The 27,936-nt window shown below is 44.6% G+C and overlaps 2 protein-coding genes across 7 annotated transcripts in view; one reads left to right on the top strand and one right to left on the bottom strand.

Annotated features, from left to right (window-relative positions):
* Nucleotides 1-19,055, bottom strand: part of MYO19 (myosin XIX) — a 28,080-nt gene extending 9,025 nt beyond the window's left edge. Inside the window, exons 1-16 of one of the 3 annotated variants that reach the window (XM_035139156.3) lie at nucleotides 18,678-18,816; nucleotides 12,503-12,644; nucleotides 11,724-11,868; nucleotides 11,114-11,262; nucleotides 10,501-10,614; nucleotides 9,169-9,301; nucleotides 8,310-8,379; nucleotides 7,992-8,094; nucleotides 6,235-6,331; nucleotides 5,773-5,849; nucleotides 5,363-5,453; nucleotides 4,837-5,008; nucleotides 2,930-3,003; nucleotides 1,894-2,015; nucleotides 1,647-1,760; nucleotides 183-359 (exon numbers count right to left, since the gene is read on the bottom strand). In XM_035139156.3, coding sequence (XP_034995047.2) covers nucleotides 183-359; nucleotides 1,647-1,760; nucleotides 1,894-2,015; nucleotides 2,930-3,003; nucleotides 4,837-5,008; nucleotides 5,363-5,453; nucleotides 5,773-5,849; nucleotides 6,235-6,331; nucleotides 7,992-8,094; nucleotides 8,310-8,379; nucleotides 9,169-9,301; nucleotides 10,501-10,614; nucleotides 11,114-11,262; nucleotides 11,724-11,868; nucleotides 12,503-12,562 — 1,698 coding nt within the window. In that variant the 5' untranslated portion in view covers nucleotides 12,563-12,644; nucleotides 18,678-18,816. Of the gene's footprint in view, nucleotides 1-182; nucleotides 360-1,646; nucleotides 1,761-1,893; nucleotides 2,016-2,929; nucleotides 3,004-4,836; nucleotides 5,009-5,362; nucleotides 5,454-5,772; nucleotides 5,850-6,234; nucleotides 6,332-7,991; nucleotides 8,095-8,309; nucleotides 8,380-9,168; nucleotides 9,302-10,500; nucleotides 10,615-11,113; nucleotides 11,263-11,723; nucleotides 11,869-12,502; nucleotides 12,645-18,677 lie in introns of all 3 variants that reach the window. The other 2 variants (XM_035139157.3, XM_035139155.3) reach the window with 2 other exon arrangements.
* Nucleotides 19,054-26,509, top strand: PIGW (phosphatidylinositol glycan anchor biosynthesis class W). Of its 4 annotated transcripts, XM_035139160.3 has the most exons (4): nucleotides 19,054-19,193; nucleotides 19,432-19,477; nucleotides 20,350-20,541; nucleotides 23,554-26,509. In XM_035139160.3, exon 4 carries the CDS (start codon nucleotides 23,575-23,577, stop codon nucleotides 25,084-25,086), a length of 1,512 nt encoding a protein of 503 aa, XP_034995051.2. In that variant the 5' UTR covers nucleotides 19,054-19,193; nucleotides 19,432-19,477; nucleotides 20,350-20,541; nucleotides 23,554-23,574; the 3' UTR covers nucleotides 25,087-26,509. The 4 variants fall into 4 exon arrangements, with proteins under 4 accessions (XP_034995051.2, XP_034995054.2, XP_088513616.1 ...); XM_035139163.3 differs by lacking the exon at nucleotides 19,432-19,477 and having other exon boundaries at nucleotides 19,058-19,193; nucleotides 20,353-20,541; XM_088657490.1 differs by lacking the exon at nucleotides 19,432-19,477 and having other exon boundaries at nucleotides 19,118-19,260.
* The last annotated feature ends 1,427 nt before the right edge of the window (nucleotides 26,510-27,936 follow it).

The following is a 27,936-nucleotide window of genomic DNA, read 5'->3' as shown; positions in this document are numbered from 1 at the left end:
TTGTATAATTATAAGTTTAGTGCATAAACTTAGAAGGGTGTTTTTTTTTAATTGCAGAAGGGGGCATGGCTGTGACTATCACAAAGGGACCCTGCACATCTGAATCGGCCACTGGGGAAACCCAGCCAGATGGACGGGGTATAAATAATAAGTTGTTGTTGCTATTGCACTACTGAGTGTACCTTGTTCTTTTCCACCATTCCTTCCACCTGATAGCGGACATCCCCAGCGTAATGGGAAACAATGAAGTTGGGCTCCTTACTAAACCGGTCCCTGCTAACACACCGGTTGTCAGACAAAGCCACGTCAATCCGGGTTTGAAGCTGGCTGGTGTTGGAGGGTCTGTTGAGTCGGCATTCCTAAGAGAGAGAAATGGCAAGAATGGGGAAAGTTGGACTGACAGAAGTGGGGAGGGGATGCCAAGTGAATTTTAATTGACACTATGGAGAGCAGTAAGTGTTTGCCATTGTGGGTAAATCAAACCTCCAACTACAAAGGCATTACCTCTCTTGAGTATTAGATCTGAGTGTCAGACTAGGACCTGGGAGACCAGGGTTCAATTATTTATTATTATTATTATTATTATTATTATTATTATTATTATTATTATTATTAATATCCCATCTTTTCCCCAGACCAGGACTCAAGGTGACTTACACAAGTTTAAACACACAGATAAAATACAAAAGCTGGAAACATGTAAAAGATAATTGTCACGAAGTAAATAAACGTTAGTATAACTGAAATAATATTAAAAACTAATTATTAAAATACAGATAAAGGTTCAAATCTCCACTCAGCAATAAAGTTCACTTGATGATTTTCAATATTGTTTTTTTTAACTGATCGCTCTTCCTGCTGTGATGTCAAAAAAATTTTGTGACCCACTCCACCCAAAATGTGTCCCTTAAAACATTAACATTTCTTGTTTCGCAAAACCCACCTGTTACACTTTGGTCCCTGGAAGGTCAACCATTGGTCAATGTGGTCCTTGGTCCAAAAAAGGCTAACCATCCATGTTCAAGACAAAAATCTCTTACTCCCCTGTAAATAGGAGGCTATGCTGCCTTTATGAAAATGTTCCCTTTATTACAGACGTTCAGGGTGTGAGTGCTAATGCTTATCAGTCAATGGGGAGCTGAAGTATTACTATCCATACACAAGATGGAAGGTTACTGTTTTTGTTTGCTACTATGGTCTGCATTTTTGTGTTTTTACGGTATATTGTAAACCACCCTGCGATCCTAGGATGAAGGGTGGTATAGAAAGTTAGTTACTGTAGTTAGTAAATGACTGAATGAATGAAGCCTGCAGGCTTGGGCTAGGGAACCATGAGGTTGGCAGAAGCACAATAAATAAATAAATTTGCTTCTCCCTAATCCTAGTCCAACATTCTAACCACTATACCACACAGTCTTGGCTATATATCCAACAGGCCTAATCCACGGATGTCAGCACTCTCAGAAAGCCAGGAATGACTAGTGGTTTCAAAGCAGCCCAAATCACTGGAAACTGAGCACTTTGAATCATAGAATCATAGAGTTGGAAGAGACCACAAGGGCCATCCAGTCCAACCCCCTGCCAAGCAGGAAACATCATCAAAGCATTCCTGACAGATGGCTGTCAAGCCTCCGCTTTGGACCCACCTCGTTCAGCAGAGAGAAGATGCTGACTGGACTGCCTTCAATTACATCCAGGCAGCACTGATTGTCCTGGTAGTTGATGAAAGACCACTCCAGGCCTTCTGCAGCATACTCTTCCTGGGGAAACAGAAGGAGGAGGAGGAGGTGGGGCCACTCACAGCATGTTGCCCAAGCCCCACCCCCCTTCTACCGATGTTGGACCTGGCTGTTGCAAAACAGCCTCGTGGGAGAACCCAAACACGGGCATTACCTGCTGCGCTTTGAGGAAATGGGCTACAAAATGCTGCTGCAGTTTCTCGTTGGCATAGTTGATGCACAGCTGCTCCAGGTGGTTGTGCGGAAAAGATTCAAAGCCGTAAACATCCAACAGGCCTGGAAGTTGGGGTGGGAGACAAGGCGGCTGGATCCAGCAATCTGGGGTGCTTCGATTAAGACAATGTCCTGCCCTCCCCTACCCTGCTGCTCCAGGGTCCCCAATGGGGTGCCTGCAAAAAGTCTCTAGAAATATCCCCTCCAAACCCCAGTGTACAAGAGAGGCTGTTTACTCTTCTTGCTCAACTCCTGTCTGCACTGGGGTGTAGGAAGCTGTCTCCTATCAAGCAAGACCATTAGCTCAGTATTGTCTACAGTGACTGACAGCAGCTCGCCCGGGTTTCAGGCAGGGAGTCTCTCCTAGTCTTACCTGGAGATTCTGTGGAATGAACCAGGGACAGCAGATACTCAGCCACTGAGCTGTGGGGCCCTTCCCACCAGTTGCCAGGATTAGACACCACTTGCCCACCCGTTCTGAACAGAGTAGAGTAGCATACAGCTTCTCTGTATAAGCAAGCATGGAGGTGGCTGATTGAAGTGCCTTTTCCACCACTGATGGAGTTTTTTGGGGTGGGACAGGGCATGTTGACATCATTTATCTCTCCTGCTCTTTTAGATGTGGCAGGCATTTTGTGTCATGGTGCATGTCCCATGGGAGCAATCTTGTGACTGGTGCCCACAATACTTCCTCAAAATTCAAAATATGCCCCATGGCCCAAACCCCACATTGTCAGCCTTCACCCACAAGCAAAGGTGTAGTGGCCTTCATGTGGGATTCGTGTGAGCAGTCTAGAAAGTAAGTTATTTGCAAATTGAAAGTATTCCCTGCCTTCAACCCTACCCTGCCCTGGGTCTGAATGATTTATATCCAGGCTGCAAAATCCAGCTTTTTAAAAGCACAGAGTCTGGATTTCCTGGGTGCAAGTCATATGTTTGTTGATACCCCACACCCAGGAGGAACTGAAAAATGTTACCTATGAAGTTGCTCCAGACAGAAGGATCTGCATTGATGCTTCCATTGATCACGGCCACCAGCCAGTCAAATAACCTGTAACAGAAAAAAGCTACTGTGCCATCCCAATTGGCTGGAGAGACAGACACCCTGTTTGAAACAGGTACAAGGGGAGGAGGCAGACACAGAGAAGCCTAAACGTTTGTGGCACAGATCTTGTGCAGGGCTTAATCTTCTAGCCTAAAAATCTGTTTCAATATTGAGACTGAACCTAGGACAAGTGAAAGAATGATCCCTTCCCCACCTTGCCTCCCCCAAAGCACACATGCTTTGTGCAGAGTTAACTTGGGGAATTGCAAAGATGGGCTCAAACCAACATTTAAAGCAATGGCCCTGCAAAGGTTGTCTGATCAGACAACTCCCATCATCCTTGATCATTGGCCATTTGCTGGTTGGAGGCTGGTAGGAGTCGGAAGTCCAAAACATCTCGAAGGCCACGGGTTCCCCATCAGTGATCTAAAAATTAGTGAACCTGAAAAGGTCTAAACACAAACGTGGCAAGGCTGGTTTTCATCATGAGTGACAGTTGCTCCGACTGTGTTGTGGCGTATCTGCACTTCCGAGCAGACTTCCAGCCAATCAGTCTTCCCCTTTTCCAGACACACTGTTCCATTCCGTTCTCCACCTGTAACTCACGGCTTTCTATTTCCCCCCAACTCATACTGAACATTCCATGGCTACTGAGCATGCTCATGAGCACTCCGATAGCTCCCTCTTGTTTTTCAGTGGCCCCACTCTGCCACAATCCTGTTGGCACATTCCACCCAACTTCAGTATCAGAGGGAGACATGGGTGCTTCCTTATTTTTTTTAAAAAATTAATTTTTAATTTTCCTGGGTGCAAGAGTCGTATGTCTGTCAATACCCCACACCCAAGTCTGATTTAAAAGGTTTTAAATATATGTTTCAGATTTGCTTGATGGTTGCTTTGGACAGGGTCTCCATAGAAGAAAGCGGTCTAGGTCTATTGATTCAGAGGTGGGAAATCATAGCTGTCAAGTTTTCTCTTTTCTCGCAAGGAAGCCTATTCAGCATAAGGGAATTTCTCTTAAAAAAAGGGAGAACTTGACAGCTATGGTGGGAAATCCTCCTTCAGCCAGAGGCGGCACTCCCGGGTGGGCAATTTCCCAGGGGCCACATCCCAGTGGTGCGCAGGGCCGAGGTAAACATGGGTGGAAAGCAAATGTTACCTCTGAACAGTAGGCTGGTTTCTACAAGCACTCCTCTGTCCCGACTCCAGACAAGCCAAGAGTTCAGGGACACACCCGAGCCATGCCAATCATTTAAAGGGGGGTATGAAGCTGGTGAGGGGTGTGGCTGGGAAGGAGGTGTGGCCCAGAGAGAGCCCTGAGGGCCACAGAAAGTGTCCTGGAGGTTGTAATTGGCTCCTAGGCCTAAGGTTCCCCACTCCTGAATCAAGTACAGTGGAACCTCGGTTTATGAACACCTCGGTTTACGAATTTTCGGTTTATGAACGCCGCGGACCCATCTGGAACGGATTAATTCACTTTCCATTACTTTCAATGGGAAAGTTCGCTTCAGTTTATGAACAGACTTCCAGAACCAATTGTGTTCATAAACCGAGGTACCACTGTAAACAGAATCATTATCATTGCCTTGCAGTTAAAACCACCTGGAGACTAGTGCAAGGCAGCGAATAAAGCACTGGGCTTGGAATGTGAAAGCCAAACCAGACCCAGATCTGCCACACAGGTTATATTCTCCACTGCGGGCTTGCCTACCTTCCAGGGGTGTTACCAGGACAGAATTAGGCTGCTCCTTTTCTTTTGGGGGAGAACAAAAGGCAAGGAAAGCCAAAGAGAGAGGGTGACACAGAAGCAGCTCCTGAAACAAGGTCCAGAGCACTTACTTGGCATAGATGACCTTGGCAAGACAGTCCCTTCTCGTCCCACATTCAACCTTGGGGCAAGCCTTCTTGAATACCTGCCGTTGCTTCCCAGCTGTTATTGTCCGGATCCGCAGCGTTTCCAGCAACTGCTCTACGGGCACCTTTAATAATCTGGAAGCAGCCTTTGCAAATCCTGGGTTTGGAAGATTTTATTTTGCTTTATTTAAGGTTCTGTGGCTATTTTAAAAAAAAGATTCCCACTTAATCTTGCGGTTTGTCCTTGGTTTACCACTCATTCTTTTCTGAGAGCAAGGCAACTCAAAAGTTCACACACAACGTTAAGCCAAATCAGACTTTAGTGATTTTCCCTCTAAATACCCTCATGATGCTCTCTGTCTAAGCCATGGTTTGAAAGTATAATTAGTGTGAAGGAGGCTACTGTAATTGTTGCCTAGCATCCTGGGAACTTTAGTTGAAGGCTGGTCTAAAAATATAATGAATAATAAAACCAATTTTTTCAGGGATCGGAGGGATCATGGCGACTCACCTTTGGCGCTGTCGTCCAGTTCGCAAGGCTGCGACTCATCCTCAGCCTCAGAGAACTGGATGTTACCCAGGTGGAGAAGACCTGCTAATATCTGGGGGAAAAGGGATGAGATGCTTCAAGGGTGGGGGAACACTTTGGGGCACATAGACGATTCAGGTTAGCTAGGAGCCAGCACTCCAAACGTCCCTGCAGAATCTGGGTAGGAAGTCATCAATGTTCACCCTGCCAACGATTTAAGCCAGAGGCAGGAAACCTTTTTCACCTTAAGGACCGTATTCCCATGTGGGCAACTTTCTGAGGGCCACATACTATAGGGGAGTGTGGCCAGAGACATGCCACTCTCCATCCTCCTTCCAGGCATTATCATAGTAAAGCCACTAGCAGGGGCACAGTTCTGTGTTTCAACCAACCTTGAAAACATTATTCTGCGTGGAGCAGTCAATGCCCAGATGCGACATCGCCTCTCGTGTCACCTCAAAGGAGTCCTCTGTGGAAGAGAAAGAGACCCTCAAGTTAGAGATGGAGATGGTGTGTCTCTTAAGAGTATTATCCCCATTGGGAAGAAAGCTGTGAAATGGTGCCTCTGGTGGACGGGGCCCCGAGGCAAAAGTGGGCAGAGCAATGACTGCAAAATTTCTCTTTGTGTAGTAGGTTACTTTCCATCCAGGCAAGAATGTGGTAATAATAACATCTCGAGGACCACAAGTTTCTAGTCCTCAACACAGCAGCGGTTGCAACCCCCCTGACAGATAACCATGCAGCCTTTCCTTAACAGAGAGCCTACATTTCTTTAAGCTTATTCTTAAACTTCCCCACTGCTTCCCCTAAAGCAGCTGAGGTTCCTTTTACAATATATGGTCCCAAAGCAACACCTTCTAGAGTCTTTTCAGGATTCGGAAGCCAGCAAAATTTTGCCCCTTCAGCGACGTCCCATTCCAGTCGTTCTTCGTGACTGGCACCTTTTGCAATCTGGAAAGGAAGAGTAAACAGTTCAGGCAATTCTCCTCAAAGCAAGCAATGGTAGCGTAAGCAGCAAATTATATATGTGTGCATGTAGAGAAATGTAGGGAAGAGTAAAATGAGACAAGAAAAGGGAATCACTCACATTAAATTTAAAAGCAATGGCACAATATTACATCATGCCAAAACTATGGTTTGGAGCCAAAACCGTGGTGGTTGTAGCCAAGCCCGTTCTACTCAGAATAGACCTGTTGAAATGAATGGACTTCAGTTAGTCATGCCCATTAGTTTCAATGGGTTTACTCTGAGTAGAAGTTAGTCAGATACAACCCATGGTTTCCAAAGCGCACAACAGTCTGCCTGTCTGCTTTCATATTTTACAATTTGTAGCTTATATCAAGAGAGGGAAAAGTTTGCATACAAACAAAAGAAAATAACAAAAAATATTAAAACCATATGTAACATAAAATCTAGCTGATGACAAAACAATTACAATATTTTCCATGCAAAGAGGCATTTGCCTAAACCAGTGGTTCCCAACAGGTGGTCCGGGGACCCCCAGGGGTCCGCGAGCTATGCCAGAGGGGTCCGCAAGATGCTATTAGAATAAAAAATATATTAAATATATTTCGTATGATAACAGATTTTTTGTTTTGACCGCTTCCTGCATGAGCAGAGTCTAGCGCAAAACTAGAATTAGATAGAGGCAGTAGTTCTGCTGTATGCCGTTAGGTGGCGCTTTACAAACACTACTGTTTTGCAAAGAGGCAACGCGCGCATTCTACTTCATTTGTGCGCTACTGCGCAGGTACCCTGTCTTCTCCATTCCCCTCCCTCCTCCCTGGCACGCGCTGCCTCTTTGCAAAACAGTAGTGTTTGTAAACAAAGCGTTTTTCGCGGAAGCTACAGTTTGCGTAGTTAAAAATGGACCGTTGGTTAAAAAGTGGTTCGTTAAAACGACAAAGGCCTACAGATGAAGAGGAAGAACTGTAAAAAAACGTATAAATATAAAATATAAAAAGACTCTTAATTTGGCTCTCACTTTTTAATTTTAGGGTTAGGAATTAATGGGGGTCCTTGTCACAATAGCGGCTCGATGAGGGGTCCTCGAGAAAATTTTGTTGGGAACCCCTGGCCTAAACTAAGGAACAAACATACAGATTTGCCAATTTAAAAAAAAAATGAAGGAATGACAGGTTAACATCATTGTTTTCTTTATTCCCCAATTATTAGTAACACAGAGAAATATAAATAACATACGTCTGCCTAAACTTACTTTCACAAAACCCACACTTGGAATAAAGAGGAGCGACTACGCAGAATCCATCCCTAGAATCGCCAGACAGGGCAGGGAGAGATCCCTGCCTGAAACCCCGGAGTGCTGCTGCCACCCAGTGTAGACAGTACTGAGCTAGATGGACCAAGGATCTGACCTGGTATGAAGGCTGCTTCCTGTGCTGCTGTAATTAACTGACATCAAATTATTTCAAGGGTTTCTCTTTGTGTTTAATTAATTTGGTAATACTTATCAAGTTTAAGTTACCGATTTTGGGACCCTCAAAGGAGCAGAAGCCAGATACTGACTCTGCATTCCCCCGCATGTAAACATACAAAAAGGAAAGGTCATGTATTTGAAATAATAACAACAAAAAACACTGATGGCACAAACCTGGTAGAAGATATGAAAGTTCCTTTCACAGGGGGCTTGGTAGGCAACCCTTGTTTTCTCCAGCAGGAAAGTCTGGATGGAAGCACTTGTTAGATGCTGAGACCTGGAGAAAAATGCTCAGAAATCATTTTTCAATATATTTCTAAGTATCTGGAAGTTTGTGAACCCCATCAACCCCAAGGATGCATGCCAAGTTCAGCACATGTCCTCATGGCAATAAAGACAGCACAAAATTTGCAGTTAGGAACTAGTGGCAATGTCAGCCAACTTCAGTGCTGTCCAGCTGTATGTCTCTCTCTCTCTTTTTTAAATTCATACCTGTTTAGCTGAAGCTGGATGTATTTGCCAAAACGGCTGCTGTTGCTGTTCCGAAGGGTACATGCATTTCCTGCGAAGTCAAGCCCAAGTGGAGAACAAGAGAAGAGGCAGATTAATAATCAAAAATAAAACAACAACACACCAGTCAAGGCAATTCTCCCTCTTAAGGAAGGAAATGTAGCGGATTGGCAGATTCTGGGAATAGACAGTTCACCATTTGTATGCACACAATGGGAAATCCCTGTTAATGTAGAATAGGGTTGCCATATGGCTGGAATTTCCCGTACATAGCCAGCATACTGCAGTCGGGAGCAGAAATCTCAAAAATGTCCGGGAAAATCCGGAGGTATGGCAACCCATGTTGGCAGTGTCGTTTTGGGCGATTTCCCTTTAAAATAGCTCCAAAAAAGCTCAACAACTTTGGGCAAAACTAAAAATTGCTCACAACTTTGGCAAAAAAAAACCCCTTTGTGTCCGGATTCTCACCTTTTTGAAATATGGCAACCCTATTGTACAACAGACATGCGAAACTCCTGGCCTGCTAGACCATTTCCCCCAAGCCGCACACATCTGTACTACCTGATGTCATATGTGGTTTCAGGTGTGCAGCACATTAAGACATGGCTGCAGATCAACAACTGGGAGCCTTAAAGTGTACCGATTAGTACTTGGAAGGCGGTTTTCTATTTGGTGGCTTTTAAAATTCAATTTGAAATGAAAGCCCAGCTGAGGTTCTTTCAAGTCATGGTTTGCCTGCTGTCCACAGAACCCAAAGCACAGTTCACACCACCTGTGGTTTGGCAGTTTGATCTGTGCTGCTACACTGGCAGGAATATATCTATTCAAAAGTCATATTTACCAAAGGCTTCCATCACTGGGTTGGAGTCCAACACCCTCTTTTCTATCCTTTCCACTGCCACACTGCCTTTGGGGATGGTGGAGGACGAGGCGACCGTGGCGTAAAATTTCATCAGGCAACGCGAGGTCCATGTCTGGAAAGATGGTCATGAATGTGAGCTGTGGGCTGCTCTTGACAGATGTCATTGAATCAGAAAGGTGTTCACGGGGAGGGAAAGAGGGAGAGGCCACAAATGAAGAGCTAGCATTTTGAGACTGTTCCCACGTGCAGAGAACTTGCTGCTAGAATGTGTGAACAGGCACTGCTCAGCTCACCCATGTGCTAAATAGAATGGCCAATGACTGTGGGAAGCTTGGACTCCAACGCTCCAACCTCCCTTCTCCTTTCCCATTTATCAGTTTAGTAAAAAATATTTCCCCACCTGCCATCAATGCCGATACCGGGACAGGGTACAGAAAATAAATGCCAGCCAACCAAGTCTTAAACATACCAAACACATACTAAAATGCTCAGAACAAATAAAGCTGCAAAAAAACTACAGAGCAAGTAAAACAATCCACCACCTCGAACCCTGCGATCAGCAGGTGAGGTGTTGGTGCTGCCATGGGGGGCTAGCTGGTGCCGACCTGCAGCATGGTCTTTTCCAGTGGTGGCTCCCAGTTTGTGGAATACCCTCCCTGGGGGAGGTGCATCTGTCTCCCTCAATACTGACTTTTCAGGATGATTTGAAAGACATTCATGTTTACCCAAGTGATTGATGGCTGAAAGATACTGAGCCTGACAACCCTGAAATCATTGGCTGAGGGAATGTGATTGCTTTTACGCTGCTTTGGAATGTTTCTAATGATCTTGTTTTAATGATATGTTTGTGGCCCTGGTGAGATATATAATAAATAAACTGCTTACACAACTCTAAAATGCCTGGGCATACAAAGGTCTTGGCCTGGGGCCAAAATGACAGCACCGCCACTGGGTCGAAAAAGGTTCCCCACCCCTGGGTCAGAATAAGTCACGGTTTCCCAATTTCGGATTCGATAGGAAACTGCAGTGTATTATCAAAACCAAAAGTGGATAGCTCATAAGGACACTATGACATCAGGGCTACATAACACCTTTCTCAGATATGGTAGCTGTCCACATGCAGGGAACTTTGCACAGATCAGAAAAAGCCTTGCACTTTGAGGTAATGCATAAAAGATAAAATATAAAAGGAAAAGTTCTGTTCGCTATTCACCTACACAAGCCACCCATCCAGCAACATGGCCTTCACCCAGAGGTGGGCAGGCAGGCAGACGATCCCAGAAATATGCCTGAAGGAAGTCTTTCCCTTACCTTCCCAGCTCCACTTTCGCCGCTCACAATGATGGACTGGTTTACAGGTGGGATCTGGCTCTGGACATTCCTGTAGGTCTCCTCTGCTACCACGAAGACATGAGGTTTGAGTTCCTGAGCAGCAAAAGAGCGAACATGTGTGGTTTTTTGGAAGGGAAAAAGCTACTGTCAGGTGCAGCTCACTAAATACAGGGGTGGAGAACCTGTGGCCTCTGGATCTTGCAGACTTCAGTCCCCATCATCCATGACCATGGGCCACCAACGGTTAGGGATGATGGGAACTGTAGTCCTTGGATCCCTAGATCTTTCTGCACACCAGCTCTCATCATCCCTAACCATTGGGCAAAACTGGCTGGGGCTGATGGGAATTGGAGTCCAAAAGGCATTGGAGGGTTGCATCTGTTCCCCACCCAATGGGTTAATGGCTTAGTGGGAACCTAAGGGCGATGATGGATGCAGGGCAGGTGGGAAGCTTGCAACCTTCCCTACCCCATCATGACTTCTGCTCCAAAAGTGCAGCCTTTACAGCTTCCTTTTTAAAAGCCACCAACTGTTAAAGATCTCATTTGGCAGGAGCTGAGCTGGTGCAGTCCGCCCTCCACCCCTCACTCACCTGAAGGCGGGGGGCAGTGTGGTAGTCCCTCATGAGCTCGAGCGAGTAGAGAGGCGGTATCGTCCGGAAGGGGTTGACTGCCACCAGGCTGCTGCCGGCATTGGTGTAAAACACGTCGATGGCGTATCTCGCTTGCAGGCACTTCAGGACTGAGGACGACGGAAGGTTTCATCAATGGCAAGAAATGTGCTATTTCATGTTTGCGAACTCAACCTCCCCCCCCCCCAACAAGGCAGGAGTGGGGGAGCTGTAAGACTCCAAATGTTGGAGCTGTAGCCCAGCAATATCTAGAGAGATACAGCTTCCCACACTGCTGGTATAAATTATAGACAGCTGAGAGACTGGGGTCTTTTTAGTTCAGCCCCAATCCCAAGAACCAAGGTGAGGAGGGTTTATTTGGGGGGGGGTGTAATGGAAGAAATGCACTAGGGGAAATGAGTTTGTTCCTTGAATGTGGGAGAGGGCAGAACAGAAAGAGTAGGCCCACAGCCTGGGGTGCCGGGTGATGCTGAGGGCTGCATGAAATTGGACCGAGGGCCACAGGTTCACCACCCTGGTCTTCTAGTGACATGTGAATGCACAGTGGTGTTTGTTTGTTTTTAAACTCTACCAGTTGTGATGGTCACAGGATTCACTTTGGTAAGGTCATCAAAGCAATGGAGCTGCCGTTCGTCACCCAAGAAGGATTTGACATCTTCCCCGAGACCATTCTCTTCATCGCAACCGGTGGCCGGGTGACTCTTTGTGCCGTTCACCTGAAGGAAGAGGGCAGAAGGAAATGTCACTAAGTGACCAAAACACCAGGATGGTGATTTTGCCATATAAAAAGCTGCCCTGAAAGTACGTTTACAAGCAGGTAAGGCTGGGATCCACTCTTGCCTGAAACCCTGGAGAACTGCCACCAGTCGGAAGTCCCAGGTTCAATCCTTGGCACTTCCAGGCACAGATGGAAAAGACTCCTCTGGAATTCTGGAGCCTCTGTCCATCAGTGTACACAATACTGAGATAAATTGATCAAAGGCCAGCCTCAGTTTAAGGCAGATTCCTATGTTCCTATCAAAGTTGGCCCTTAAATTCAGAACCATGAGGACTAGATTCTTGCTTTAATTTTAGGGAAGAGCTGTAGCTCAGCAGTAAAGGCCCTGTTCTGTTTGGAGAAGGTCTCAGGGTCAGTCCCCAGCAGCTAGGAGAAACTCCCTGCCTAAAACCCTGAAGAGCTGCTGCCAGCCAGTGCAGATAGCACTGAGCTAGATGGACCCAGTGGCCAGACTCAGTATCAGGCAGCTTCTTAGCTTCTGGACAGGCAGCCGTATGGTCTGCTCCCTGGATGGCTTCCTGGCACTACTGGAAGCCTTTCCACATTACCATCTTAGCTTTCCCTGACATTACCTGCTTGGGCATTTCCCTTCTCATTTTGGGGGGCTTTGAAGTTCGTGTTGGAGAATGCATTGGAGCACTACCAGCTTGGCAAAATCTCAATGGTGGCAGACTTCAGGTTGCAGGAAATCTCAAGCAAGAGAAACGAGGAGCCCTGAATAGAATGAAGAAGGTTGTTTACTTGAAGCGGTTTTGGCAACCTGCAATAAGCTACTGAGAGCGACAGGGAAGACTTCAATGGGCCACGTGATAAATCATGGGGGTGGGGAACCGTTTTTTTTCAGCCCTTCTAGGCCACGTGCCAGGGGCAAAAGTAGATGGAGCAAGAAAGGTGTGTTTTACTTAGGCTAATTTCTCCATATACTCCCACACACTGCTTTCTTTCCTCCATCCAGGCAAACAAAGGGCCTTATCAGAACGAAGGGCACCTTACGGCCAGACACCAACACTCAAGGAAGGTGCAAAGCAAAACAGAGAAGAGCGTGTGGCCTAGACTAGAGGGCTGCATATGCATCCAGTCCAACTTTTTTAGATTAAAAGCTGGGGTGCATGTTTTCCAGGACGTGCTCCCGGGTGAGGCATGTGACCTGCGCTGCTATCTCCCCCCACAAGTGCTTTTTTCAGGGTGTGAGATCACAGCACCCAAAATACCCACTGCAATTTCACATGGAGAAATGGGATGTCCTCCCCTTTTTTTCTCTAGGACACATGGCGGGTATGGATTTGGCCTGGGGATCTACTCTAAGGTTCCCCACCCTCAGGATAGAAAATACCAAGCTTGATGGAGCAATGGTCTGAATCGGTACAAGGCAGCTTCTTCTGTTCCTATTTAAATCGGCCCTTAGTACGACACCATGAGGACTGGAAACTTGTTTTATCCTGTGAGGGAAGAGCCGTAGCTTGGTCCTGTGTTGAAAACCCAGCATCTCCAGGTACAGCTCAGAACACCACTTCCTATATTCCAGCGCTCTGAGCAACGGCAAGCATCTGGGTTTAGGGAGGCAAAGTGGGGCCTGGGGACTATCCCCAGGGTCAATTATACAAAATTGAACGGAAGGGGCAATATCACAAATCCCTAAATGAGGGGGGGGAAAGAGTTTAGAGAAATATCTGTTTGCATCCTTTTGGATTAAGGGTAGCGAAGTAGATTCTTCTCCTTCCTTAAATGTAAGGTTTCCCGGCTGTTACAGATTTGTGGGAGGAGGGGAAGGAAGGCCTGTGGGGAAAAACGACAGCAGAACATTTTTGCACAGGCGTGGCCAGTGGAAAGTTACACGCCAGGGGGGAAAAAACAAAAAACCATCCAGCAACCCAGACTGCTGGTTCTATCCAGCAGCAGCAAACTCAGCCAGCTGCAGCCAGCAGATTTAAACTGTGGGGTGTTGTTTTTATTAATTTCCCCTGTGATCATTTCACTGGTTAGAATCCCCCCCCATCAAAAATAATTATGCTTAAGAGATAGACCCATATTATTCATTTACAGCTACTATTCGTGGGATTTGCAATAAAATGTTGCAGCATGGAATGTGCCCATTCAGGCTTCCTGCAAGCCTGGTTATTCCATTCTGGTCTCTGCTCCCTTATGTTGGGTGATATCCATCATCAGCCATGCTCAGAGTTAGACCTACTCTTCTTGCTTCTCTATACTTCCTGCACTAATGAGAGAAGACCCTGGTCCACGTCAGAGTATGCAGGAGAGTGGGCTGGTGGCAATCACAAATTGTGGCTGGCTAGTAAGCCAAAGCAATATTTGTGGGCCTCCAGGGTGGATAAACATCATTTTTTATTATTATTTCAATCGGATTTTTAAAATAAAATGCTTTTGGAGGAAAAATCTTTCTAAAGATAGTTTTCTATTTAAGTTACATTATAGCCCAAAGGCCATACATCAGGAAATAAGGATTTGTTTTAAGTTTTTCATGTGTGCTAAAACTCAGTCTGGTTTTTTAAAAAAAATTATCCACATCGAAAACAAACATGGATACATATGCTATAATATTATTGCTCTAGTTAAATAAATTGTTTAAATTGTTATTAAATAAATGATTATTTTTCTCCTTCCAATAAAGTACAGCAGAAAAGTTGTCCAAATATAAACAGTTAACTTATTAAACCTCACAATAATTTCATAATTATCTATGTATTTCTAAGTGTAACCAAATCAGTATTTTTTGATATAACTGTAAAAACTACTCTGAAAATTTATTATTCCAAAAGTGAAACCTTCCTCTGGTTGTAAATATTAAGATTATACCAGCAATAATGAGTCTATCGGGGGGGGGGAGTTTAAGTCAAGTTTGAGTCAAGTGATTTAAATCGATTTGATTTGATTTAAATCAAATCCACCCTGTGGACCATCAATTAGGATTCCTTTTATTTCTGATGTTCAGTGGGTGAGTGCCGATCCATAAACAGCCCCATCCACACAAGCAAGGGAAGTAATCAGCAGGCCCAGGTGTAGGAGGTAGGGAGAAGCACTAAGGTTTGCAGAAGTGCAAAATAATAATAATCATTTTTAAAAAGGAGTGGGGTGCAAAGAGGAGATAGGGCTTAGTGGGCATGGAATGCTGACTGCCTGAAGTCAATAACATTGGGGGGGGGAACCCCTACAGGTGGAACAATAAAGCTATTCTTCCCTTAACTCTGAAGATCCATTGTTGGCCTCTTTGTGGATTACAGTTACCCTTTAAACAACCTGTCCTGCTTATAAAGGATTGTTAGAACAGATTTCCACACACAAACACACTCTTCAGCTGGGTGCCAAGGACAGTGGGTCTCCTAATTCTCATTCAGCCTCTATTTGCGGTAACAGCAATGTATGATATCTCATTCAGGATTCAAGAGCATTAAAATCTCCTTGGCGGACCAGACCAAAAATCCATCCAGTGGCCTGTCTCCAACAGAAGACAGTTGTGATGCTTCTGGGAAGCTCCCAAACAGGACATGATGGGAATTTAACCACCCTTCATTGGTTGTCAAGTACTTAAGAGATGTTGCATTTTAAGTATGGGAGGGGGAGAATGTAAAGGCAGCATGAGGAAGAATTGCCATTTCTGTGCAACAGCTGAGAAGCCATCGAGCATTCGAGAAGTGACCCAATAAGCTTGCAACATTATAAGGCCTTGCAATTAAGAGTTCGGCCACTGGACCCTGGGACCTGAGATGTCAGTATGGAGGCAGAAGAGCAGAGGAGAGGAAGGACCTTCGTGCATTAGGAGACACTAACAGATCCTTGGCGGGGGGTGCGGGGGGTGCGGGGGGTGCGGGGTGGGCTCCCACCCCTCCCTCCTTACAACAGCCCCCCAGTACGACCTAAAGCAATCCAGCCCATGTATCACAATCTAAAACGGCACAGCAGCTGATTGAGCTCCCTGCTGCAACCACACTGCTCTGGTCAACTTAAGTTTGCACTTCTCTCGCCGGAAGCAGAGAAAATGAGGAAAGACGGGCAACAGCTCAGTGGTACAGCATCTACTCTGCAGGCTGAAGGTGCCAGGCTCAGTTTCCAGGTGGGGATGGAAGGACTTGTCTGAAATCCTAGAGAGCCACTGCCAGACAGTGTGGATGATACTGAGCTAACATAGACCGATAATCCAACTGCAACTTCCTATGTTTCAAATACTTTCATGAATGTCTGTAGACACTTAAGAGCTAGAAATTTGGGTTGTGGTTGTTGTTGTTGACGACTATAAATGAACACATGGAGTCTATACAAAAAGGCACTTAAATGTGTGGAATGAGCTTAGGTCAGTGGCAGACATAATTTGCATGCACAAGGTTGCAGGTTCCATCTCCAGGTAGGAAATGGGCAAAACAGTCGTCTAAAACCCTGCAGAGCTGCTGCCAGTCAGTGTAGACAACATTGCGCTGGTCTGACTCAGTATCAGACAGCTTTCTATGTTCCTAAAAAGTAACCTCTGGTTTACAGATGTGTATATTTCATTTCTTCTCTGGTTTACAGATGTGTATACTGTATTTCATTTTTTCTTGAAAACTGGATACTCTGTTACATCTGTTTAGGCACCAGGCAAAAACATTCCTTTTCTCCCAGGCCTTTGGCTAATATGGTACATCTATGCATGTATGTAGGTTACTACCTGATGGAAATATTTTTGTATTGCAAACTGCCCTCTGATCCTCAGATAAAGGGTGGAATAGAAATAAAAATAATAAAAATAATAATGTCTTTCTACTTTAGTGTATTCAAGGCCTTCCAAAGTTGTATTTATTTATAATTTTTTAATTCTGCTTTTCTTATAAATTTTTAAATCTGCTTTTCAGACAACAATAATCTCTCAGATCAAGTTACGTTAAAAATAAAGAGAGAGACAGGCCCTGGCATCAGGCTTAGAAACAAAAAAAGCCAGAAACAATAAAGGAAAGTCAGAGTGGAGGGAAAAGGAAAGGGAAAGGGAGAGGGAGAGGGAGAGGGAGAGGGAGAGGGAGAGGGAGAGGGAGAGATCAGCCCTTCAAGGCCCACACTAAGTGGTGAGCAAACTGGTCCCCTTCAGATGTTGCTGGACTCAAACTCCCATCAGCCCCAGACAACATGGCAAATGGTCAGGGATTATGAGAGACATAGTTCAGCATCATCGGGAGCGGGGGGGGGCACAGCTTCCCCATCCCACATCTATGGTGATCAGCTAAGAGAGCAAACTTTGAGCCTCCAAGTAGAGGGACAGTCTACCTGCATACTGTACTGGGGTCCCACAGCAGGATGGAAGAGCTGGCACCTTCTTGTTCTGCTTGTGGGTTTCTGGAGACCCCTGGATAGTCATCATTGGCAATGGATGTCCTGAACTTTGGGTTTGATCAGGCAAGGTCATTGCACTTTGTTTTTAAATTTACGTGATGTTGGTGCTGTGACACATTGTTGTTACAATGACGAAAAATGCTGTATTTTGAATTAGCTTTACCCAGTATGCCTTGCACACTTTTTTTGTCAACAAAGAAAAGTCCAAAGGCCCCCAAAGATTCACCCAGTTATTAGCCAAGCTTGCCTAGACACACACTCTAATTTCAAGCAAGCCTCTGCTCCAAGTGGGACATGTTTTGAAACCTGCACAAATCAGATTAATAAAGGGTGACCTATCCACTATGAGCCTCCACAGCCAGAGGGTATAAAATTGATTCCCTCCCCTTTATAACTAAATCTCACAACAGCCCTATGAGGGAGGTAAGATTGCCTCTCCCTAATCCCAGTTCAATGCGCTAACCCAGGTGCGGGGAACCTTTGGCCCTCCAGATGTTGCTGAACTACAATTCCCATAATCTCTGACAGTTGGTTCTGTTTGTTGGGGCTGATGGGAGTTGTAGTTCAGCAAAATCTGGAGGGCCTAGGTATTCTATACATGTTTACTCAGAAGACAGTACTGCTATGTTCAGTGGGCTTACTCCCAGGTAAGTGTGTTGACATTATAGAATCATGGCAGCCTAGCATTTGTAGAGCTAAAATTGAAAAGGGGTGGGGGGGTCATCATTGAAAAGCCAAATAAAAGAAACCCCCAAAATGTATAAATATACAACGTTGGACAGGAACACATCAGAAGATGTAGAAGAAGCTTAAAACCAGGGATCAGCAACGTTTACACTTATTATAATTATTATTTATGCAAGTTTCTCTACCCCACTCTTCAAGCCAATGCCTAAGTGTGACTAACCAAAAATAGGTAAGAAATAAAATCAAAATAGATGAAAAACTCTTAAAACATAACAACAAACTAAAGGCAGTGATTTATATACAGTATTGTTATGAGAGGGGGGGTACTGAGGGATTTGAAAATCAGGCCCCCCTTTCGTAGAAACATAGGAGATGTCTTATACAGAGTCAGACACTGACCAGCAGCAGCGCTTCAAGTTTTCATGCAGAGGCCACTCCCAGCCCCACCCGAAATTGAACCTGGGACCTTCTGCATGCCAAATAGATGTTCTACCACTGAGCTATGGCCCTTTCCCACCGGGATCCTTCCTTTGTTCTTCAATGAGTGGGAAAAGAACTCTGCACACCCTTAAGGGAACTCTTGTTTCATTCCCTTTCTGAAGCAGCATGTGGAGTGGGGGGGGGATAAATTGTGGAGCTTAAACTAAGAGATCAGCATTTTTTGAGAGGAAGAGAGAAATAACTACACTTATAAGGAACTGATGAAAGAAAGCAGAGAAAAAGAGATTTCAGGCTAAATGGACTCACCCGTTCCATGTACAGTATATATGGAGAAGGAGAGGATCGAGAGCGACCGGCGAAAGGCAACGTCCTCCGGAGGTAGGCGAAGGAGAGGCTAAGGACGGCTCTCAGCCAGTCCCGGGCAAAGGCGGAGCTGAAGGCGGAGGCTGCTGGGTTTGAATCGGAAGGGCTTCCAGACTCCCTGGAAGATCCGGATTTGACGCCCCGCCTCTGGGACGCGGAGCCCGATTTCGGACTCCAGGGGGAATCTGGAGCGCTCACAGGACCGCAGCTTTTCGGCGCCAATCTGTGCGCGCTTAACTTGCGCATACAGTATCCCATTGAAATCCAATGGGGCTCACTACCCAGTAGGGATGTGTGAGGTTTGCAGCCCGCCGGCCTCATCCTGTGCCTGTTTCCTCCGAAGGAAGCAGACAGGGCTGACTCCTGACTGCCAATTCACGTTCAGAGAACCGTGGCGCAAGTTTTCCTCGGAAGGAAGCTCCACCGAGTTCAACAATGAGGTTTACTCCTAAGAAAAGGGTGCGCAGGGTCGCTGCGTGGTTTACGCGGAAATTAGTGGGATTTCCCAAGAAAATGTGCGGGGTGGGTGAGTTCCAGTTTAACAGCCGGGATCCGTGTATTATCGGAAGCAAAGCATGCTTCCCGAAGCAACAACGCAGGCTTTACTCGGTAGCCAGCTCCGCTGCACCTAGAAAGCGTGTGTTGCACCACAGCCTAAAATAGTTGTTTTAAATTTTTACATGTTGTGTTTTAATAGTTGTGACCCGCCCCTGGACCTTAGGACTAAAGGCGGGTAGTACTAAGTAAGTAAATAATTAATAATACTGTATTCGGATCGAGGTGGTGGGGAAAGGAAATGCACTCTTACCAGATCGGACCCACGTGGGGACAAGGAAATTCGCTGCTTGTTCTACACGCGGAACACCTGGGGTGTTACACTCCCTAGTATCATGGAGGGGTGGGATCAAAAGCGTGAACACTTCCTTGCAGGCAAGCAGAAAGCTAGCACAGTAAGGAGAAGTGTTAGTTTTTTTAAAAAAAAATGTAGGGAGGTGTTGTTGTTTTTTTTTACTGGAGGTGAAAACTTACGGGGGGGGGGAGGCATCCTTATTCAGCTGAAATGCGAAGTGGCCCACTCCAGTCTGTGTCGACCAAACCTACAATCGGTGGCTGGCAAACAAGCAATGCAAATTATTTAATTTGTTTTTAAAATTATAAACCGCTAACTGAAAGAACCACGGGGTTGTACAATCAAATAATCAGAACCTCATGAAATTGTAAAATACATCGCCCCTCCACTACAAATCTTTGTTGCTGTGCTAGGCAAATCTCTTGTGAGTAAATGAACGTGATCATCAGGAATTGCGATTATGTACATAGATGACACCGATTGTGTGCCTTTCAGCCGCTTGATAACGCTGGGGAGGCTTCACCTGCTGAGTATCTGCCTGCCATGCAGCCTGTTGTCACAGGTGTAGGATCAGGATGCAGTTCTCCCACCTCACCCTGCCTTTTCTTTTTAGTGCCTTTTAATGTGTCATTAGTAACCTTTACAGTATATTAAACTTGGCCATGGCTGAGCAGTCTGATGAATCAGGCAATCTCGTTTAGCAGGCTACTTGCTCTGATGAAAATGTCATCAGGAAACAGATCCCCGATTTACCTTTTTTTGCAGCAGGAAGTATAAGCGAGGAGCTGTGCAGAGCTAAGGAGAAACTCTACACCTGTATTTTAAATACAGTTTTCATTCTCAGAGAAACAGCAAAGACCTGTCTCTGACCCAGCCTTTCTGCTGAGAATGTTTTCAGTTAGCCAAACAAATCCTGCTGTCTTTCTTCGCTGAAACTTAACCTCCATAAGAATGCAGGTAATTCTTTCAAAATGTTTTTGCTGCATATTTTCCAGATCTTATAGCTTTTATTTGTAGGGCTTTTGACTAGTGGATGAAACCTTCAGAGAGCAGATGTTTTGTCTTGCACTGTGTAGGGTTTGGATGAATTACCCATTATTAATGTTTGTGCAGATGTGATTATTTGATAACTGTAATTATATATACCGCCCTTTTCTCCAATGCATTCAAGGCAGCTTACAGTTTTAAATAACGGCTGCAGTCTGATACATCATGTGATGCTAAAAGGAATGGGGAGGAAAGAAGGAAATGGGCAAACTTTGTTAAAATAGCAGGTGTGGGTGCAGCTGGTACTTGAATCAGCTAAAGGAGCAAGAGAGAGGGGGGTCTCTCTGCCCCAAGACACTAATGGCATAAGAGGGTGAGAGGGAGGCATCTGCTTCCCAAAACGAACATGCTATTTAAATTAGTTATAAGAAGCCAGGAAGGGTATGAGGCAGCTTCCTATGTTTCTGTGATGATGGAAAGTGCAGCCAAGAAACATCTGGAAGGCCACATTCTCATAAACCATTATTTAGCATTACAGTGGAAGCTCACTGGGTGACCTTGGGACCAGTGACTGCCTCTTAGCCTAACCTACCTCACAGGGTTATTGTAGGGGATTAAATGAAGTGGGAGAGAACTACGTGCGCTAACTTGGGCCCCTTGGAGGAAAAAGGTGGGATATAAATGCAGCAACTAAATAAGAGTGATTTTTTTTATAAAAAAAAATTCCTGTCTATAAGTACTGGTATGTTACAATTGCAAAGAATGTTATGTCTCTGGAACTAAGTTTTGTTTATGTTCTTCTAAGCTCTGTTCAGAATTTGATTTATGTTTTTAAGTTCTGTGCTTTGTGTGCTTCTGTGGATAAAATCCACGTTAAAACAAGCAAGGAAAATAAACTAACTAAATATCTAACCCTGAAGGCTATGTTCTACTTCCATGCTCAGAAGTGGTATACTTTTGAATACCAGTTGCTGAGGGATCACAAATGGGGAGAGTCCTGTTACAGTCAGGTCCACCTTGTGGGCTTTCCCAGAGGGACATCATATTGGTCGCTGTGATAACAGGATGTTGGACTAGATGGGCCTTTGGCCTGATCCAGTGACAGTGCTTTTCTTAGGTTCATAACACACCTTGTCCTGAAAGCTTGCCATCTTCAGGGGAAGGTGAGCAAAGAGCCTCAAAATGGCCAGTCAGTAAGGTTTGCTGGCTTGCAGCCTTTTATCAAGGAAGATCCTGAGCTGTAATTAAGCTAGCACGTCACCTCCTTGCAGACTTGCAGGGCTGAGAGGCGAGGGTGTGGTGAGCTCTTGCCTTTTAAACTCCATCTTCAGAGACGCCTTTCCCTGACGAGCTGCAGCTTGTCTCACCCAAAGATGCATATCGCAAAAATGTTTCTAGGGGAAAAATGAAGGTGGCAGTCGATTGTAGGCCTCAAGAAAAAGAAGAGGAGGAAAGGTGATTAGACAGAATTTGCCGAGATGCATTCACTAGTGGAAGAATACTATGTAGGAGTAAGAACATAAGAAGAGCTCTGCTGGATCAGGCCAGTGACCCACCTAGTCCAGCATCCTGTTCTCATAGTGGTCAACCAGATGCCCCTATGGGAATTTAACAAGCAGGACATGAGCATAACAACTCTCCCTACTTGTGATTCCCCAGCAACTGGTATTTAGAGGCATACTGCCTCCCACAGTGGAGTGAGAACATAGCCGTTGTGGCAAGTAGCCTCAATGTGAGTAAGGCCCATTGAGTTCAGCTGGGCTTGCTGCCAAGTAGAGAGTGTATAGCAGGGTGTCTGCCGCACATCTGGCTACCCCTATTGTAAGGCTGTTGTCATGCTGGAGTTCCTGTGGCTGGCTGTTGGCAGCGAAGCAAACTGCAGTGTGATGACACCCTTACAATTTTATTATATAGCAAAAAGGCCCCACACACTTTTACATGTGGTCATTGGAGGGTTGACTGATTCAGTGTGACTCTCGGACCAAAAAGGTGTAGCATTTCAATCTTCTTGCCCTTATCTCCTCTCTCTTCTACAACTGAAATTGAGAATATAAAATATTTGGGGCCCTCCAGACTAGTGGTGTTGGGTTTGTTTTTTTGCAAAGATATTTTGCAACATGTTATTAATGTAATAATAGTGCATTGTTGGTGGATTTATACTGGACTGTCTACACATCATTCAGCTTTATGAGTTGTTGTTCTTTGATGTTTTCCTGATGTTGCTGCATTATTGCCATCTGAAGTGCCATCTTTCACTAGGGTGCAATAAATCAGCTGGAACATTGGGGGATATAAAAAATTACAGGATTTCAGCAGGAAGTTATGGGACACACACTGACTAGAAATGAAGCAATGTGACTGCCCTGAAACTTTCACAGGTGTAGACGGTATTGAAAGCGGGAGTGCATATAATAATAATAATGATAGCATCGTGAGCATAAATTACCATGAATGCTCAATAAGGACACCTGGAGGGGCCCTCGTGTCTTATGATTCCCTCTAAACCTGAAATTGAGGGTGCTGTGTAAATTTATGTGAATGATTTCACCGCAATAATTTTACTAGTGGCAGTTGCTAAGAATGTTGGCTCTGACTTGTTAAAAAGAAACAAAATATTCTCTTCAGGTGTTTGCCTTGCAAGTCCGAATAACAGCTGGTACATGTTGGGATCCTATGGTATGTGGTTCCTAGGCAAGCTCTTTTGATTTCTTGCAAGCGTGTTTTGCAACTGCTTGTAAAAGTAGCAGTTAAAAAATAATGTGGGCTGCATGTCATCATGCACAGAGAAAGTGACTTCAGCATGGGTTTTTTTTTTAATTTCTATCCTGCCCACTGGTTTAAAAAGTCTATTGGAGCAACTTACAGTGGTACCAAGAGAGATTCACCAAGGTGAGGATTTACCTTGGGGTAGATGCAGTTGCCTACTCTTGATTTTTGTTCAGTTTGCTTGCTGCTAACTTGATTTCTTCTTTCTTTTTTTAGTGACTTACAAAAGCAGAAAAAATGTCGCAAAAGGAAAAAGAAGAATTTTTAAGTAATTTGAATGGAACTACCTTGTTGGAGATCTCCATTGGCTTACCCCTAGCATCATTATGCCTCCTTTCCAGAGGGCTTCTGTTGATCTTGTATTTTCTCTGCTATGGAAGACCACTACAGTCAATGGTTGGCCATTTTCTTCTAGACTTCACAATCTTAGTTGTCCCGCCAGTGTTGTCTTGTACAATTTTGGCTCCTGTCCTACCTTGGGTAATGCTCTCCATCACCCTATTCTGTGTCAGCTTGGTTTTGATCATATACAGTCAGAGAACCAATTATGTGAGAGTGCCGCCTAAGCAAATCATAAGCGATTTCTTGAGGACAAGCTTGGAACCAGAGTACATTCCTTCAATAACGGTGTTCCGAGTCTTTGTCAATGTCTTGACATCCATCAGCATTCTGGCTGTAGATTTTCCACAGTACCCTCGGCGGTATGCCAAAACAGAGACCTATGGAACAGGGGTAATGGATTTTGGAGTGGGATCATTTGTTTTTGGGAACGCTGTGGTTTGTCCAGAAGTCCGGCTGAAGCCTGGCACAGCACAGCACAAAGTCTCTTATCTTGCCAGGCAGTTCTTTGCTGTGTGGCCTTTGCTACTTCTTGGCTTTGGGCGGGTGATGAGCATCAAGGCCATTGACTATTACGAACATGTCTCGGAATACGGTGTGCACTGGAACTTTTTCTTCACTTTAGCCGTTGTACGGATGGCTGCGTCATTGCTTTTGGCTGTCTTCCCCGTGCGCAGAGCATGGTTAATTGCAGCAACACTTGCCATAGTCTATGAAGGCTTCCTCAGCTTCACACCTTTGAAGATGTTCATCTTGCATGGGAGCGATGGCCAAGATTCACGGGACGGGTTTTTCAATGCCAACAGAGAGGGCATATTTTCTGTCATCGGCTACCTAGCTGTTTACATGGCTAGCGTGCAAGTAGGCTTATATTTGTTAAAGAGGAGGAGCTTGGTGGGAGAGTGGCTTGGCGTGATCGGCTCTTTCCTGATTGCAGCTTTCTTCCTCTTTATCTGTCTTCATGTAACGCAAACTCGCATAGACACCGTATCCCGACGGATGGCAAACCTCTCCTTTTGCGTGTGGGTCATTGCTCACGGCCTGTTACTCTTTAGTTGCTTTTTGGTGGCTGATCTTGTGCTGGTGTTTGGAAAGTTTCTGGTGGCTGGGGCTAGCATTCCTTGCAGCTGGAATTTCATGCAGCCGGCAGCAGCAAGTAAAAAACATGACCTGGAGCCCCAGGATCGGAAAACATTGCCTCGGAGTGTGTGCATGATCAGCGCTGTGAATAAGAATCAGCTCCTGTATTTCTTACTAGCGAATGTCTTGACTGGCTTTGTGAATATGGTGGTCGACACGATTCACAGCAATGCATTCTGGGCTATGTTTGTCCTGCATCTATATATGTTTACAAACTGTTTGGTTATGTATCTGTTGCAAGCAAGAAATATAATCTTAAAGTGGTGGTAATTATATATATGTGTGTGTGTATATATATATAAGTTGTAACCAAAAAGAAAAGGTTTTGCCTGCTGGGATTGCACTGGTTTTATAAGACTTTGCATGCATGCAGGTATACTGGAATGTGTATAAAGGAAGGAATGTGGACTATAGTTGTTTTAAACTCATGGCCACTTTCATCACATTTCCATATGTCTGTAGCATTGGGACCAAAGCTCAAGCTGGAGCCAGAGCCAATGGCAGGCAGAGCCTCCTCATACTTGTTTTGTCCTCCTCCTTCCTACTGTGTTCTATAAGGGGCAACAATGAGACTAAGGAGGGACAGGAAGCTTACAGTCAGGGACATCCCCTGGGCTAGTTGTAAGAAGGAAGGCAGGGCTGGTGGGGGCCATTTGAGGGGAAACTGAGGTTGGTCACCCTTGCAGACCAGACATTAAGCTTATTTGTCCCTTTGTCACATTCATGTGCAGGGTGCCCTTCTCTCCTGCCGTGGGTCTGCACACACTGAATGTCTAACATGCTAAGACGTGGTACTGAGGCAGAGGGCACTTTGTGCTTGATGAAGGTTTACAACAGGCACCCCCAAACTGCGGCCCTCCAGATGTTTTGGCCTACAACTCCCATGATCCCTAGCTAACAGGACCAGTGGTCGGGGAAGGTGGGAATTGTAGTCCAAAACATCTGGAGGGCCAAAGTTTGGGGATGCCTGGTTTACAACATGTGAATGGATCCCTCCAGACTGGTATTTTTGCAGATGTATTCTGCAACGTGTCATTGACACAATAATAGTGCATTAATGGTGGATTTATACTGGACTGTCCAGACATCATTCCGCTTTCCTAGTTGTTCAGAGATGCTTCCCCAATCAATGTTGCTGTTTTATTGCCACCTGGAGGGGCACTATTGTGCAATAAAATCAGAACTAAAAAAACAAATATTTGTGGCATTAAAAGTAGCAATCTTTCAGCAGGAAGATATGGGGACATGCACCAATTGGAAATAAAGCAGTATGTCTGCCATTTAAGTGCAAAAAGAATTGAAAGTGAGATCATGTAGAACCGCTCCAATAACATAATAACCCCATCAGGAATGCAATTCATAAATGCATGATAAAAGGATGCCTGGATGGGCTACAAGTCCTTCTACACAGCTGCATTCACCTATTTTAATTTATAATGTGTTTGTGTTCAAATGCAATGGGCAATCCAATCAAATATTTTCCAAAAAACTAAAACTTACAATGAGGAATGTTGGAATTATTTCTCATAAAAAAGACAAATGAATTTAACTAGAGGCTGTGAGAGAGAGAGAGAGAACTGAAAGAGCTCAAAATAATCGGAGGTGTACATTGGATTGAGTCAACACAAAGGTGATTATAATTTGCAAATAAAATGCATCAAAACCTCCAAGCAAATAAAATATCTATATTTAAGATGATATTGTAATGTGTTATTGCTTTACCGTCAGACATTTGAATTATACTACTTCACAAGAAACTGTTTCCCTGAGCCTTCAAGAAATACTGAAGAGAAATAACAAAGAAAAGAGGGAATATTTGATTCAGTTCACATTTAAAGGCAAACCTACCTAATTCACATGTTCCAACACAAACCACAAAGCAAAACACAGCAATCTTTTGAAATTTGCACTTCTCTGAATTTTGCAATGCAGTTCTCCAGAAAAGGAAATATATTAGGGCCAAGTGTGCCTAAAAATGCATGTATGAAGATAGAATAGAAAAATGCATTATATTAGGGGAAGCTACTTTGCAAAAAGCACAAGAGGCAAAACTGCATACAATATTTTTTTAGTCTAGAGGAATTTTAATTATAAGCCTGATATTTCATGAGGCTTAAAAATAATAATCACAAACTGATGTGGAGAGCTGAACTTAAATTTGGAAGACTGAAAGAAACCAAACTTGACAGTTTTAACCATTCATAACAAAGAATTAGATATAATAATAATAATTTATTATTTATACCCCGCCCATCTGGCTGGGCTTCCCCAGCCATTCTGGGCGGCTTCCAACAAAATATTAAAATACAGTAATCCATCAAACATTAAAAGCTTCCCTAAACAGCTTCTATGAAAAGGATCAGGTCCATTGCAAGGAAGTACAAGAGCAATCATGGGCAATCTGGGGGTTTAGAGGCTCCCCTCTTCCTTTCCTCTCTTTCCTCTCCCTTACACACACACACACAAAAACACACACACAAACACTCTCCACAGAATCACACCCAAGACAATGTGGTCTAGCACCTTTGTAAGCTCCCTTATCCCCTCCATGAAGGATGCCAAGTCCAGCCCCAAAAGAAAATCTCAAAACTCTTTATTGGCCGTCCAACCTCAGCCCCTTTGAAATATTGGATGTGACCCATCACAGGTCGGGCCATCATTCCCAGTCTGGTAAAAGAATTGAAGATTGCCATGTTGATTCTATTTTGGGATTCTGGGAACTGCCCATTGGTCATCATAAACTGGATTAGAGTTTGCCATTGGCTAGAGGGAAACAATTTTCAGCCAGTAAATCTCTGGGATGCAAATAAAAGGCAAGTAAAACTTACTGGCTCTCATTTCTGATGTCACAGGCTCAACAATAAGCAATTCACAGTGGAACCATGGCCAGCAACAGTAATTATGGGATAGACATAGTCATTTCCCATTGCAATAAAGTAAGGCATTCCATGCTGAATGAGTGACAATTAACTGGCTATGTTGTCCATAATTAAACACATAACTGTTCCTGGCCAGGGGAGATAGTGGCCATAAACTTGTTAGTACGCTGTATGTTTGTGAGGTACAGTATGTGGTTCTTCTCTAATCCCTTTTTTTGAAGCAGTTCTTAACAATTTTGTG

This window comes from Zootoca vivipara, chromosome 14 (genome assembly GCF_965207765.1).
Source record: "Zootoca vivipara chromosome 14, rZooViv2.hap1.1, whole genome shotgun sequence".
NCBI classification, from domain to species: domain Eukaryota; kingdom Metazoa; phylum Chordata; class Lepidosauria; order Squamata; family Lacertidae; genus Zootoca; species Zootoca vivipara.
Note: the sequence above shows the minus strand (reverse complement) of the source record. Positions and strands in the feature narration are given on the sequence as shown.

Coding starts and splice junctions, on each gene's coding strand:
- PIGW (XM_035139160.3), top strand. CDS start 23,575: ATGTCGCAAAAGGAAAAAGAAGAATTTTTAAGTAATTTGAATGGAACT.